We start from the raw sequence: 12,748 nt of genomic DNA, 5'->3' as shown, positions 1-12,748 counted from the left end.
GTGTGTGTGTGTGTGTGAGAGAGAGTGTATGTACCTGAGTGCTCTGTGTTGGGCTGGCCGGGTGTGAGGGGCGATATGGCTGGCGTGTCGGGCGTTACGGCCGTCGCTCTCTGTGACGGAGGCAGTAGCAGCTGAGGTTTAGATGGAGCGGCTGGCGGGGCGTCCTGCACTGGCTTGACGTTGGTCGTCTGCAGTGGCGTGTTTGCTGGAGCAGGCTTTTCTGGCTCTCTGATTGGCTCGGCCTGCGGAGCAGTGGAGGTTTTTCCACCGGTGGCGACAGGAGGAGGAATCTCATCTTCATCGATGGGTTTCCCCTTTTTAACCGACGTCAACATAGACTGCAGAGTCTAAAAACAAAGATAATATGTTACCAACCGCTCTGAAAGCCTCAAACATGAGGAAAAACTGACCGCGACTGAGAGCTTGTAATGTCTCGGATACTTGATGCATATAATACATCGCCTTTGGTGATATATCGGTTGATCGCTATCTGAGACATCACAAACTTTCAGTCTTTTTTCTGTTTGACTGATAAAATGCGTGAGCAGGACTTTTATTTTGACATCACCTGAATGCAGAAGCACAGGACTTCCTATTCTCTGTCTTCATTAGTTTACTGTCTTTGTTTACCAGTCTAACAATAGAACGGCAAATGCTATAATACTTCACAAATATGCCATCGATATTTAAGAAATACACATGTATATCATTTAAACAAGTCTTTAAATATCTGGTAAACATTTATTTCCAAAAACCTCGCAAACTTTGGAAAATCCAGCTGAAGAGCACATTGTATCCTTCGCACATGACATTGCACTAATATATTTTATTATTGCTATCTAGTGTAGCATAAATGTAGTAAAATATAAAATATTACATTTAAATATATACTAAAAATATAAACATATACTACATAAAATATAGTATAAATTGTTTATTTTACAGATATCTTTAATCAAGTTCAAATTGTTATTTTTCTTCAAATTGATACATTTTCAAATTATTTACTTCTAATAGTGTGTCAAATAAATGTAAATATGATTGCAGCAATAGTTACACTTGTGTTATTCACTATAGGTAAATTAAAAGATCTAATTTATTTCAAATTCTTTTTGTAAATATTATGTACAATAAATAAATAAAAATACAATTGCAGTATTTGTTATTCTGGTGTTATTTACTATGGTAAATTAAATACCCGTCTAATTTATTTAGAATACTTTTAATAAATACCATTTAAAATAAATATAATTGCAGTAATTGTTATGCTTGTGTTATTTACTATTGTTAAATTAAATAGTCTTCTAATTTATCTGTATATTTTAGTAAATATTATATAAAATACTTGTAAAAAATCTATAGCCTGAATGCACTGTAAGTCGCTTTGGATAAAAGCGTCTGCTAAATGCATACATTTATTTATTTATAAAATAAATATCATATATGGCCTTTATATCAGCCACCCTGCTCTCTAAGATAGTAGCATCAGTTATCAGAAAGTCCATATTGGTGGACCTCTAGTCTTGGATATGTCTCACCTTCAGTCCGCGGTCGTATCGCCGTGCTTTGCTGGTCTCCCCCGCGGCCTTGGCGTTGGTAATGGCCGTTTGGTACATGTCCAAGCGCTCTTGCAGGCGAGCCTCCAGGCTGGTAGGTGCATTCTGGGATGCGGGCGCTGCATTTGAGCGTTGAGGCGGCACTGGTGACGGAGGGGGCTTCCTGACCCCTTGCTCCTCATCGTCTTCCAGCACCTCATTCAACTCAGCCTGAAACACACACAACGACTTCAATCAGAAACGTTTCCTGTGAGAAAGTTGTGCCACCTGTAGAGGACGTGAAGACAAGAAGGTTTTTGTCTTACCAAGAGATCAGCATCGTTCTCCAAATCACCATCATCGTCTCCGTCCTCGTCCAGGTCGTTCATACAAAGGGCTGCCATGCGCTCAATGTCCTCCATGGGCACTGGAGCTACATGATGCAAAAAAAAGAGAGAAAGATGACGAAAAAATGCCAAGGGTCAAGGTTTGGGTGCTAAGCATGGCTTGCTGCTGGTAGAAGGCAATATCTTCACCTTTTCCTCCAGGTTTCTTGGCCGCTGGTCCGCCCCTCCCTCCTCCTCCTCCTCCTCCTCCTCCCATCAATGCCAGAAGCTCCGCCTCCAGCGCCACATCATTTCCTCCAGAGTCCAGCCCATCGTCAGGAGCCAAATCCAACAGCAATCCCATCTGATTGCATGAGGATGGAGAGCCAGGGTTATTTTAGTATCTTTGAGATACTATTTTAATTTTTATCACTGTTTTATCATTTTCATGTAATTTTAATTTCAGTTAAAGTTTTAGTAATTTCGTTGTGTGTCATTTTTATTCGTTTTTTAAAATCTTTTTATTTCTGTTTTAGTTATTTTAGTACTTCAAGTTAAACTAAATGAAAAAGAGAAATGCTGGAAAATAAAATAGGTACGTTTTTATATTTGATTTTATTTTTATTTCAAGTAACAAAATGTTTTTTTACGTTGTTAGTTTTAGTTGATTGGAGAGCGACTGATTTATTGATTGTTTTAACTTATGAACTTGCAAATTCAAAAGCATCTTATGCACCTACATTCACTTAATATGTCTATAGAACATTTCATATCCTTTCATTTGATTTGAGTTTTTCTTATTTTATTATGGTACTTCAGGTGAAAGTAAATGAAAGTTACAAATGCTGCCTTTGCAACTAGCATCATTTTTTTCTTTTTGATATTTTATTTTGGTTAGTGTTCATTTTATTTCAAGTAACATGTTTTTTAAACTAGGTTTTAGTTTTAATTTACAATAGTAACCCTCAAAACTGATTTATAGATTGTTTGAACATTACATATGAACTGCTGAATTTTTTTTGCATGTGTGGCACTCAAAGTGAATGCAGTTTAAGCACTAAATAATTGGAGAAGTCCTACATGTCACCACAAGTCTGTCATTTTCATGAAATATTATAAAGTAAAATAAATACATAATTAAATAAACATGCACAGTCTTCTTGACTCTCATCTTGTGTATTACCTGTTTGGCCTTGGAGGGCCCCTGGCCCTTCTGCGGAGGGTTCCGGCTTCGACTCATTTTCTCCACTGGTCCCTCAAACCTGGAGTGAGAATGATTCATTAATAACAGCCACTGCATCAGGATCAGCCTGTCAATAACACCAGAAAGCGTCACGGCGCATTCCTACGCCATTACGTGAATCGTGACGTTTGACGTTTGTATTTGCATAATCCACGCATTGACAGAATCGACGGCAATACATATATATTTAATAGTTTTATATTTACGCCTTACACATTAACTGACTATGAGATCAACAGGGACTGTTTCAACAGTATTTAACCTGCTAGTGTTGTAACAGGTTTAAACAGGTCAACCCAAAGCACATATTTAGCTGATTTTGCACCAAAACTGATGGAGGCAAAGCCCAATGAAGCCATAAAATAGATATAAGATCATTCATAATATAAATCATAACGTAAACAACTAAGTCAGTCAAAGTGTCTGCTAGCAAGGAGGCTAATTCTTACATCAGACTCTATTTACTAATAATTTGAACGCGATACCTCGATCATATGTTCCTCCGAGGGCGGGTTTCGTGGTGAATATCTGTTCCGTTAAGAAGAATAAGCTGCCTGTGATTAAGTTTTTGCACCAGAGTGTCATTAATACAGAGATAAACACAGATCTGCACCGCTGTCAATGTAGTTTCAGCACTTCCTGCTTTTCGCCAGGTTTCCCGTAGCAACGGCAGAGGCTCGCGCTTTACGGCACGCGGGAACGGCCCACAACCCAGGACTTGTAGTTTTTTTTGTAGGACTTGTAGTTCAATCGCTAGCGTGTCGGTGTATCACGATTTTAAATCATTTATTTAACATTTGCGATGGTTTGTCGTGTTATAGTTTGTTTTCTTTGAGAAGAGGTGCGGAAATCGTTTACTAAACTAAACTTTGCATGCTTATTTGACTCGGTTTAATGTCTGTCAGATAAATTATACGTTATTTATATTTTTAAAACGGTTTATTTGATTTGTTAAGTGATTCGTAATTGGTTATAAGAAATTATTGTACAAAATTGGGTTTTGAGGGAAAATTGAATTAATGCATTTTATCAAACAATCTACAGTATGCAAATTAGGTGTGTCATTAACATTTTTGCACTTTTATTCATTTAGTTGAATCTGGACTAAATCAAGACAATGACCAAAAGAAAATCCAAGACGACAGGTACCTTGGACCCGTGTAAGTCATTCACACTACCAGCTTGATTAGAGCTATATTGCATATTTCATTTTCTGTAAATAGAGAACATGTTGATGCGATTAAATGTATTTTAGCAGTTCAAAACCCCTAAGAGGACGCAGCCCAGAGTGAAACGACAGAAAAGCACTGAAGAAACAAACCTGCAGCCTGAAGGCGAAAACAAGGTGATTTTTCTCTTGATTACACATAAATAACTTTTGAAGGAAATTACAATATGCTTCGATTTCAGTTTGCTGATTCACATAACTCTTTACCTTAATGTCTAGACACCAGAATCAGAAAACAACAATTCCCACAATGCAGCATGCTCAGACAAACTGGATGAACATCAGCCTGGACAGAGCACATTACAAGTCACTCAGACAACAGAATTCCCTGTAGATCCGTGTTGTTCCTTGGAAGAAAAAACAAGCCGTGATGATAATGTTGAGCGTGGAAACGGCACAAATCCACCTGAGGTCTCTCAAGAGATTGAACAAACTGCAGCGATCCCAGTACAAACCCCAGAACTTGACAATAGCATCAAACACACTCTCTCCAGACCTTTGAATGCAGAAGCTATTAATGTAGATCAGCCCGACATCCAGCTAGAGGATGAAGGAAGTGAATTCACAAGCAATTCAAACCGTGAATCTCAGAAGGTCCCAGATGACTGTGACTCTGAATTACCATCAGATGAGCATCAAACCGAGAGAGAATTGCCACATGAGGAGAATATAGCCACTGAACCAAAGATGGGTGAACGATTAGGGTCTTCACGAGACCGCAGTTGACCAGATAGGAATTCAGATGCCTGAAGATGCAGGTTCTGCAGATCCTCTATAAAGAGGAAAATAAGAAAGAGGATGGGAATGTGTTGGCTTGGAGAAAAGAAGATGCTCAAAGGACCGCCGACTAGAGGGAATGTGTTTGGAGGAGGGCAAGAGAACGAGGCGGGGCAAGTTACGAATGATGAGCCGCTCTTGATGAGAGACAGTGTGAAAAATGATAGCTCCATTTCCCTTGAACAAGAGAGAGTTACTGAGTTTGAGGTTTCTGTGCCCTCCTTCCCAGCCTCTTGCCCATTGGAAGATATACCTGTACAGGAGGAACGGGAGCATCCTGATGTTCAGTATGGGAATGAAGTCCAGATATTGGTGGAATGCATGTCAAGCAAGCAGATTACTCATGAAACTGACAATGTGATCCCATCCCATGCTAATGATGGTGATCTAAACCCTCTCGAGCAAAATGAAATCAAATGCATGGAGCGAAATGCTAATGAATGCAACATTAGAGAAGATGTCACAACTGAGATTGGCACTGAAGTACCTGTAGACTTTACTGTAGACGAATCATTAACTGAGTTTACAAGGACTCAAGATGCAGTTTTGATAGACAGTTCACTTGAAGTCCTCAAAGAGGCCAATGACGCCTCAGCATCCACTTCTGAGGTTGCTAACCATTTTGGAGAAGAACTCGTAGTGGGAGGCAATGAGATGGAGCTGTGTTGTCCGTGTGAATGTGACATGAACAGTGACCACACCAGTGAGCAGTCTGTGGAGCTCATGGATATCGCGGCGAATGAGACCATCAGTGCACCTTCTGTAACCGTGAGACAGAAGATAAGTGTGAGTCTTCAGACTTTACTGTGGTTGCCGTCACAGTCACAGCTGAGAACAAGGCAGACTGTGAGGACAACAGCATGTCGAGTTTGTCCCTAGCTGCAGCTCTACCGGGTGGTGCAAATGAAGACGTGCAAGTGAGGGATTCTTTTGAATGAAGAACATACACTTAAAGCAGGGGTGTCCAAACCTGCTCCTGGAGGGCCACTGTCCTGCAGAGTTTAGCGCCAACCCTAATTAAACACACCTCAACCAGTTAATTAAGCTCTTCAGACTGGAAGCTTCTATGCAAGTGTGCTGGTGCTGGTTAGATCTAAACTGTGGACACCCCAACTTCATATCATTCCAGAACCAGATTTCAAGAAGATATACTGCAGAATGTCGAAAGTGCCCTAAAGGTCTTTTAACCTCTAGAAAAGTCATAAAAGCACCATATAAATAGTCCATATGACTTCTTTAAGATATCTTTGGGTGAGAAAAAAAAGGACAGTTGACACAAAAATCAGCGTTGATTGACATCAATGTGCCTTACTTGATTTGAAACTAGTTGAAGGGGATGAAAAAAAGCCTTCTAGCTTCGTAATGATGGGAGAGATTGAGTAAATGACAGAATTGTCATTGGTGTGCAATATTCCTTTGAAATACCAAAACCACTTAGATTTTTTTTTATTTGACTTTAGTTTTAAGTTTACAGTAAGTAGTGTAGGTTTTGGTTTGATGATTATTAAAGGTGTCCAAAACTCACATGTCCTTTAAAGTCAGCGTTAAGTTACTAAAACGGAGCTGTATCATCAGTCGTTTGCAGAGCCTCATCCGAGTCCTGTCGCTGAACCGGATGCCTCCAGCCCCTTATCCATGCACTCCGTGACAGATTCCCAGCTCAACAACACTCTATAAAGAGGAAAATAAGAAAGAGGATGGGAATGTGTTGGCTTGGAGAAAAGAAGATGCTCAAAGGACCGCCGACTAGAGGGAATGTGTTTGGAGGAGGGCAAGAGAACGAGGCGGGGCAAGTTACGAATGATGAGCCGCTCTTGATGAGAGACAGTGTGAAAAATGATAGCTCCATTTCCCTTGAACAAGAGAGAGTTACTGAGTTTGAGGTTTCTGTGCCCTCCTTCCCAGCCTCTTGCCCATTGGAAGATATACCTGTACAGGAGGAACGGGAGCATCCTGATGTTCAGTATGGGAATGAAGTCCAGATATTGGTGGAATGCATGTCAAGCAAGCAGATTACTCATGAAACTGACAATGTGATCCCATCCCATGCTAATGATGGTGATCTAAACCCTCTCGAGCAAAATGAAATCAAATGCATGGAGCGAAATGCTAATGAATGCAACATTAGAGAAGATGTCACAACTGAGATTGGCACTGAAGTACCTGTAGACTTTACTGTAGACGAATCATTAACTGAGTTTACAAGGACTCAAGATGCAGTTTTGATAGACAGTTCACTTGAAGTCCTCAAAGAGGCCAATGACGCCTCAGCATCCACTTCTGAGGTTGCTAACCATTTTGGAGAAGAACTCGTAGTGGGAGGCAATGAGATGGAGCTGTGTTGTCCGTGTGAATGTGACATGAACAGTGACCACACCAGTGAGCAGTCTGTGGAGCTCATGGATATCGCGGCGAATGAGACCATCAGTGCACCTTCTGTAACCGTGAGACAGAAGATAAGTGTGAGTCTTCAGACTTTACTGTGGTTGCCGTCACAGTCACAGCTGAGAACAAGGCAGACTGTGAGGACAACAGCATGTCGAGTTTGTCCCTAGCTGCAGCTCTACCGGGTGGTGCAAATGAAGACGTGCAAGTGAGGGATTCTTTTGAATGAAGAACATACACTTAAAGCAGGGGTGTCCAAACCTGCTCCTGGAGGGCCACTGTCCTGCAGAGTTTAGCGCCAACCCTAATTAAACACACCTCAACCAGTTAATTAAGCTCTTCAGACTGGAAGCTTCTATGCAAGTGTGCTGGTGCTGGTTAGATCTAAACTGTGGACACCCCAACTTCATATCATTCCAGAACCAGATTTCAAGAAGATATACTGCAGAATGTCGAAAGTGCCCTAAAGGTCTTTTAACCTCTAGAAAAGTCATAAAAGCACCATATAAATAGTCCATATGACTTCTATAAGATATCTTTGGGTGAGAAAAAAAAGGACAGTTGACACAAAAATCAGCGTTGATTGACATCAATGTGCCTTACTTGATTTTAATTTGATTTGAAACTAGTTGAAGGGGATGAAAAAAGCCTTCTAGCTTCGTAATGATGGGAGAGATTGAGTAAATGATGACAGAATTGTCATTGGTGTGCAATATTCCTTTGAAATACCAAAACCACTTAGATTTTTTTTTATTTGACTTTAGTTTTAAGTTTACAGTAAGTAGTGTAGGTTTTGGTTTGATGATTATTAAAGGTGTCCAAAACTCACATGTCCTTTAAAGTCAGCGTTAAGTTACTAAAACGGAGCTGTATCATCAGTCGTTTGCAGAGCCTCATCTGAGTCCTGTCGCTGAACCGGATGCCTCCAGCCCCTTATCCATGCACTCCGTGACAGATTCCCAGCTCAACAACATCCCTCTGAGGTGAGACGAGTGTGAACCATTGACTTTGGATGTTACTGGAGTTCCGTTTAGATTTGTAGAAGCTGGTTCTATTTCAGATTTCATTGTTTTGGACACATTAATGTGCTGTACAGTACAGGCGTTTTTGTCAATTTTGCTTGTTTACTTCTGCTCAGTTTGGAGGATCTCCCGATCTCAGAAGCCTCCTGTGATCTGGAAGATGCCACAGAGCTTGTATGCGGCCTAACCAGAGATAATCGCCTATATGAAGTAAGCCATGATTTGCAGAGGTCTTGAGCACTTAAACAGCATGATTCTGATTTACTCTGTGAAGCATGTTTACTATAATTAAATAAAAGGTAAATAATTTGACCATAAACCATCATAATTTAGATGTTTTATTGCTCTTTATCTTGCAGTCAGATATTGATAGATGCACACAGGAAGATTGGATTTGGGCAGCAAGGCAGAACACCTCCAAGACCACCACCCCACACTCAGAAATATAGGCATAATGCCAACAGATTCAGAATATATTTTTCTGCATGATATAGTGTACAGAAAAAAACAAAAACAATGTAAATAAAAGAAAGAACACTGGATAATTTGCATTGACTGGTTCAGAGTGATTGAGCTGTAGTCAGTTTTTTCAGCAGCCACTTGTTCACAACAGTTCGGTTACACTTGTTTGAAGTCGGTCTTCAGTAAGTAAAAGGACAACTTGCGTAGAGTTGCTCTGTTTTAGCAAGGCAAAAAAGTTAACACTTTTCTTAGGAGGTTCAAGCAAAGTAGTAAACATTGTAATTCTGTCAATCACAGAGTGTGACCCCTAGACTGAAGGGTCGGAACCTTAGCAACCTGTCTTCAAAAGTTCCAGTCATAAATCACATTCTGCATAAATAAATGACTCTTTCCTGTTGCTTCGGTGCGTGTTTGATTGCCAAATCATGTTTTGTAAAACTAGACATCAAAAATGGTCAAACTAAACCAATTTCAGTTGAAGTGCCGTGATAAACACAGGTTTCCAAAAGTCCACTGAACATGTTTCTATGGTTCATTTTCTTCGCTCTTTTTTTTTTTTTGTTCCATCACAAAGTACACTATAATAATTTTAAAGAAATATGTACATTAATTTCCTGATGCTATGAGAACAAAACCTGATGATCATGTTCTCGAACAATTAAAGAAATTATAAATGTAGTGGAGAGAGAAATAAAACAGAAGACTGAGTGGTTTGTTACTGATGCAAAACACAGGCAGCTCTCGAGTAAAACACACCTAAATATTAACATTAAAAGTTTTATAATATATATATATATATATATATATATATATATATATATATAGCACCACAGAGAATCACAATAAAAGTATTATATCAAATACAAAAGTTTTTCTTTATCAAATTAAACATGAAAGAGCTAGTTTTTGGATAGACGGAGTGGTCAAACGCGGGTGCACCTGTAGCGAGCCTATTGGCTTGTGAACAAGTTTGTTTAAAAGAAAAATAGTGAAACACACACACACACACACACAACACTGCACACAATTTAAAGAAATAGAGGAAGACAAAAAAACGTGCAAAATCGAACCGTGGAAGCACACGTGCATGCAAACTTACACACAAGCCAAATTTACGGATCAAACAATTAGAAGTTAAAACTTAAATATTAAAACCTCTCGTAAAAATGTTCATTCACATCATCTCGATTACCGTGGCCAGATGTTCTGCGGGTCAGAAGTGTCCGGTTCACCATGTTGCCTTGGCATACACGGAGCTGTAAGTTTTATCCACGAGCGGGCAGAATCTCTTGGTGTGCGCTTTGGCCCCGGTGGCTCCGCACAGGGGACACACGTACTGGTTCAAGTAGGGGCACATCACGTTTCCAGCGCGGTCTTTTAAGTAGTGTGAGGTGAACACGGCTTCAGTCTCTCCGTTGTGTTTGCAGAAGCTGCAGAACTTTTTCTCGGATGGGCTACAGCTGGTGCTCCTGCCGCGTTCCGGGCTTCTTTTCTCCGTCGACACGGTCGTGTGCGCTCGCGTCGGGCCGCTTGGAGACTCCAGGAGCGCGGCGGCGGCGGCTCGCTTGCTCTTGTCATCGTCCGCGTCTGACTGCTCTGCTGGCCGCTGCATGCCTCTGATCATGTCTGCCAAACCCATGTAATCCTTCCAGGGCTGAAAGTCCTGATTTTTAGACTCCATTGATCCATGCGCCGACAGAATGTAGCGGAGAAGAGAAAAGGCCATGTCATTCACCGAGCGCGACTAAAACATGAAGCACGCGCTGAGCACGCCTGGGGTTTTAAAGGGGGACGTCACGGCAGGAGACCAATTAGGACACGAAAAGTTTGCCAAGTGTCCTCTGAAACAAAAAACGATTGGTAGGTTAAATAAGATTGTTAAAACTGTGGAGTTGCTAGTGTAACTCCATGTGGGGTAAGTTGTCACATCGAGAGCCCGTTGTTTATTGACTGATTGGAGAAGACCACGTTTTCGAAATATTGTATGAAGTTTAAAGAAAACCTGTAAAATTGGCAAACAAAAATGATTTAATTCTGTAAAATTGAATAAACAATACATGGGATAAAATTGTTGATTAAAAACAATATGGGACAACTTGCAAAGTATTTTATGAAAAATACTCAACCTTTCAATACGATTCTTCCTTGTAAATGTAAATTGGTTTGGTTATCTCATCTTATAGCAAAAACATTATGGTGGATTAATATCTTATCTTATTTTAAAGTAATAGCTGAATCAAATATGAACATTTGCAGCAAATGCACTCACCCTTGGGTTTTAAAGGGGGACGTCACGGCAGGAGACCAATTAGGACACGAAAAGTTTGCCAAGTGTCCTCTGAAACAAAAAACGATTGGTAGGTTAAATAAGATTGTTAAAACTGTGGAGTTGCTAGTGTAACTCCATGTGGGGTAAGTTGTCACATCGAGAGCCCGTTGTTTATTGACTGATTGGAGAAGACCACGTTTTCGAAATATTGTATGAAGTTTAAAGAAAACCTGTAAAATTGGCAAACAAAAATGATTTAATTCTGTAAAATTGAATAAACAATACATGGGATAAAATTGTTGATTAAAAACAATATGGGACAACAAATACTTGCAAAGTATTTTATGAAAAATACTCAACCTTTCAATACGATTCTTCCTTGTAAATGTAAATTGGTTTGGTTATCTCATCTTACAGCAAAAACATTATGGTGGATTAATATCTTATCTTATTTTAAAGTAATAGCTGAATCAAATATGAACATTTGCAGCAAATGCACTCACCCTCAGGTCATCCAAAACGTAGAAGAGTTTATTTCTTCACGGAAACAGATTTGAAGAAATTTAGCATAATGCTCACCAGTGGATCCTCTACAGTGAATGGGTGCCATTCACTGGAAGTGTTAATATGAATTATGGCCTCATGTTTTGGCCAGAAATGTGACGTGACATGTGGCCAAGTATGGTGACCCATACTAGGAATTAATGCTCTGCATTTATCCCATCCAAAGTGCACACACACAGCAGTGAACACACACACACCGTGAACACACACCCGGAGCAGTGGGCAGCTATTTTTTTGCTGCGGCGCCCGGGGAGCAGTTGGGGGTTCGGTGCCTTGCTCAAGGGCACCTCAGTCGTGGTATTGAAGGTGGGAGAGAGCGCTGTACATTCACTCCCCCCACCTACAATCAAAAACCTTTGGGTTACAAGTCCGACTCTCTAACCATTAGGCCACGACTTCCCCTTAAAATGGCATTTACAGTTCAAATGTCTAAATGATGGATTTATTTTTTTCACTTTACAAGATGTTAACTGATGGACTGGAGTGGTGTGGATTATTGTGATGTTTTTAATCAGCTGTTTGGACTCTCATTCTGACGGCACCCATTCACTGCAGAGCATCCATCATTGACCAAGTGATGTAACGCTACGTTTTCTGTTCTCCGAATCTGTTCTGATGAAGAAACAAACTCATCTACATCTTGGATGGCCTGACGGTGAGTACATTTTCAACAAATCGAAACCAACATTAAAAAAACCCACTGAGAAGCATTTGTGGACTTCTGAGTTTAATACAGTACTTCAAAAGTAGACATTGTGACAACTAGCCCCGGTCTCAGCTGCAGTGTACAAAACAATATATGCAATTATTGATCTGATGTGTGCATTTGTGAGAGATTTTGATATGTTAGAAAGTGAAAACAATACAAGGTAATTCTATACATATGGAATTCCTTTAATTTTTTTAATTCACAAAAAAAAAAAAAAAAACTTAATAT

The 12,748-nt window shown here is 40.0% G+C and overlaps 3 protein-coding genes across 3 annotated transcripts in view; 1 reads left to right on the top strand and 2 right to left on the bottom strand.

Moving 5' to 3' along the window:
• The window catches only part of cc2d1a (coiled-coil and C2 domain containing 1A), a 14,786-nt gene extending 11,035 nt beyond the window's left edge, over nt 1-3,751 (bottom strand). Inside the window, exons 1-6 of the mRNA XM_016284212.1 lie at nt 3,590-3,751; nt 3,045-3,123; nt 2,072-2,225; nt 1,862-1,968; nt 1,539-1,766; nt 35-347 (exon numbers count right to left, since the gene is read on the bottom strand). Coding sequence (XP_016139698.1) covers nt 35-347; nt 1,539-1,766; nt 1,862-1,968; nt 2,072-2,225; nt 3,045-3,101 — 859 coding nt within the window. The 5' untranslated portion in view covers nt 3,102-3,123; nt 3,590-3,751. The remainder of the gene's footprint in view (nt 1-34; nt 348-1,538; nt 1,767-1,861; nt 1,969-2,071; nt 2,226-3,044; nt 3,124-3,589) is intronic.
• A 158-nt stretch (nt 3,752-3,909) lies between these two features.
• On the top strand, nt 3,910-5,058 carry LOC107594322 (uncharacterized). The gene is made up of 4 exons (XM_016284336.1): nt 3,910-3,945; nt 4,198-4,252; nt 4,364-4,449; nt 4,552-5,058. The coding sequence occupies exons 2-4, from the start codon at nt 4,222-4,224 to the stop codon at nt 5,056-5,058; spliced, it is 624 nt and encodes a 207-aa protein (XP_016139822.1). The 5' UTR covers nt 3,910-3,945; nt 4,198-4,221.
• A 4,750-nt stretch (nt 5,059-9,808) lies between these two features.
• Nucleotides 9,809-10,741, bottom strand: nanos3 (nanos homolog 3). Its single transcript, XM_016284361.1, has one exon. It carries the CDS (start codon nt 10,702-10,704, stop codon nt 10,207-10,209), a length of 498 nt encoding a protein of 165 aa, XP_016139847.1. The 5' UTR covers nt 10,705-10,741; the 3' UTR covers nt 9,809-10,206.
• Between the last annotated feature and the right edge of the window lie 2,007 nt (nt 10,742-12,748).

Source organism: Sinocyclocheilus grahami, unplaced genomic scaffold, assembly GCF_001515645.1.
Source record: "Sinocyclocheilus grahami isolate Dianchi unplaced genomic scaffold, SAMN03320097.WGS_v1.1 scaffold181.1, whole genome shotgun sequence".
Classification (NCBI taxonomy): domain Eukaryota; kingdom Metazoa; phylum Chordata; class Actinopteri; order Cypriniformes; family Cyprinidae; genus Sinocyclocheilus; species Sinocyclocheilus grahami.
Note: the sequence above shows the minus strand (reverse complement) of the source record. Positions and strands in the feature narration are given on the sequence as shown.

Excerpts from the sequence above, each read along its gene's own strand:
- nanos3 (XM_016284361.1), bottom strand. The coding sequence starts at position 10,704 with ATGGCCTTTTCTCTTCTCCGCTACATTCTGTCGGCGCATGGATCAATG.
- LOC107594322 (XM_016284336.1), top strand. The coding sequence starts at position 4,222 with ATGACCAAAAGAAAATCCAAGACGACAGGTA. Across the intron at positions 4,253-4,363 it reads AAAATCCAAGACGACAGGTA|TCAAAACCCCTAAGAGGACG; the intron begins CCTTGGACCCGT and ends TATTTTAGCAGT. Across the intron at positions 4,450-4,551 it reads AGCCTGAAGGCGAAAACAAG|ACACCAGAATCAGAAAACAA; the intron begins GTGATTTTTCTC and ends CTTAATGTCTAG.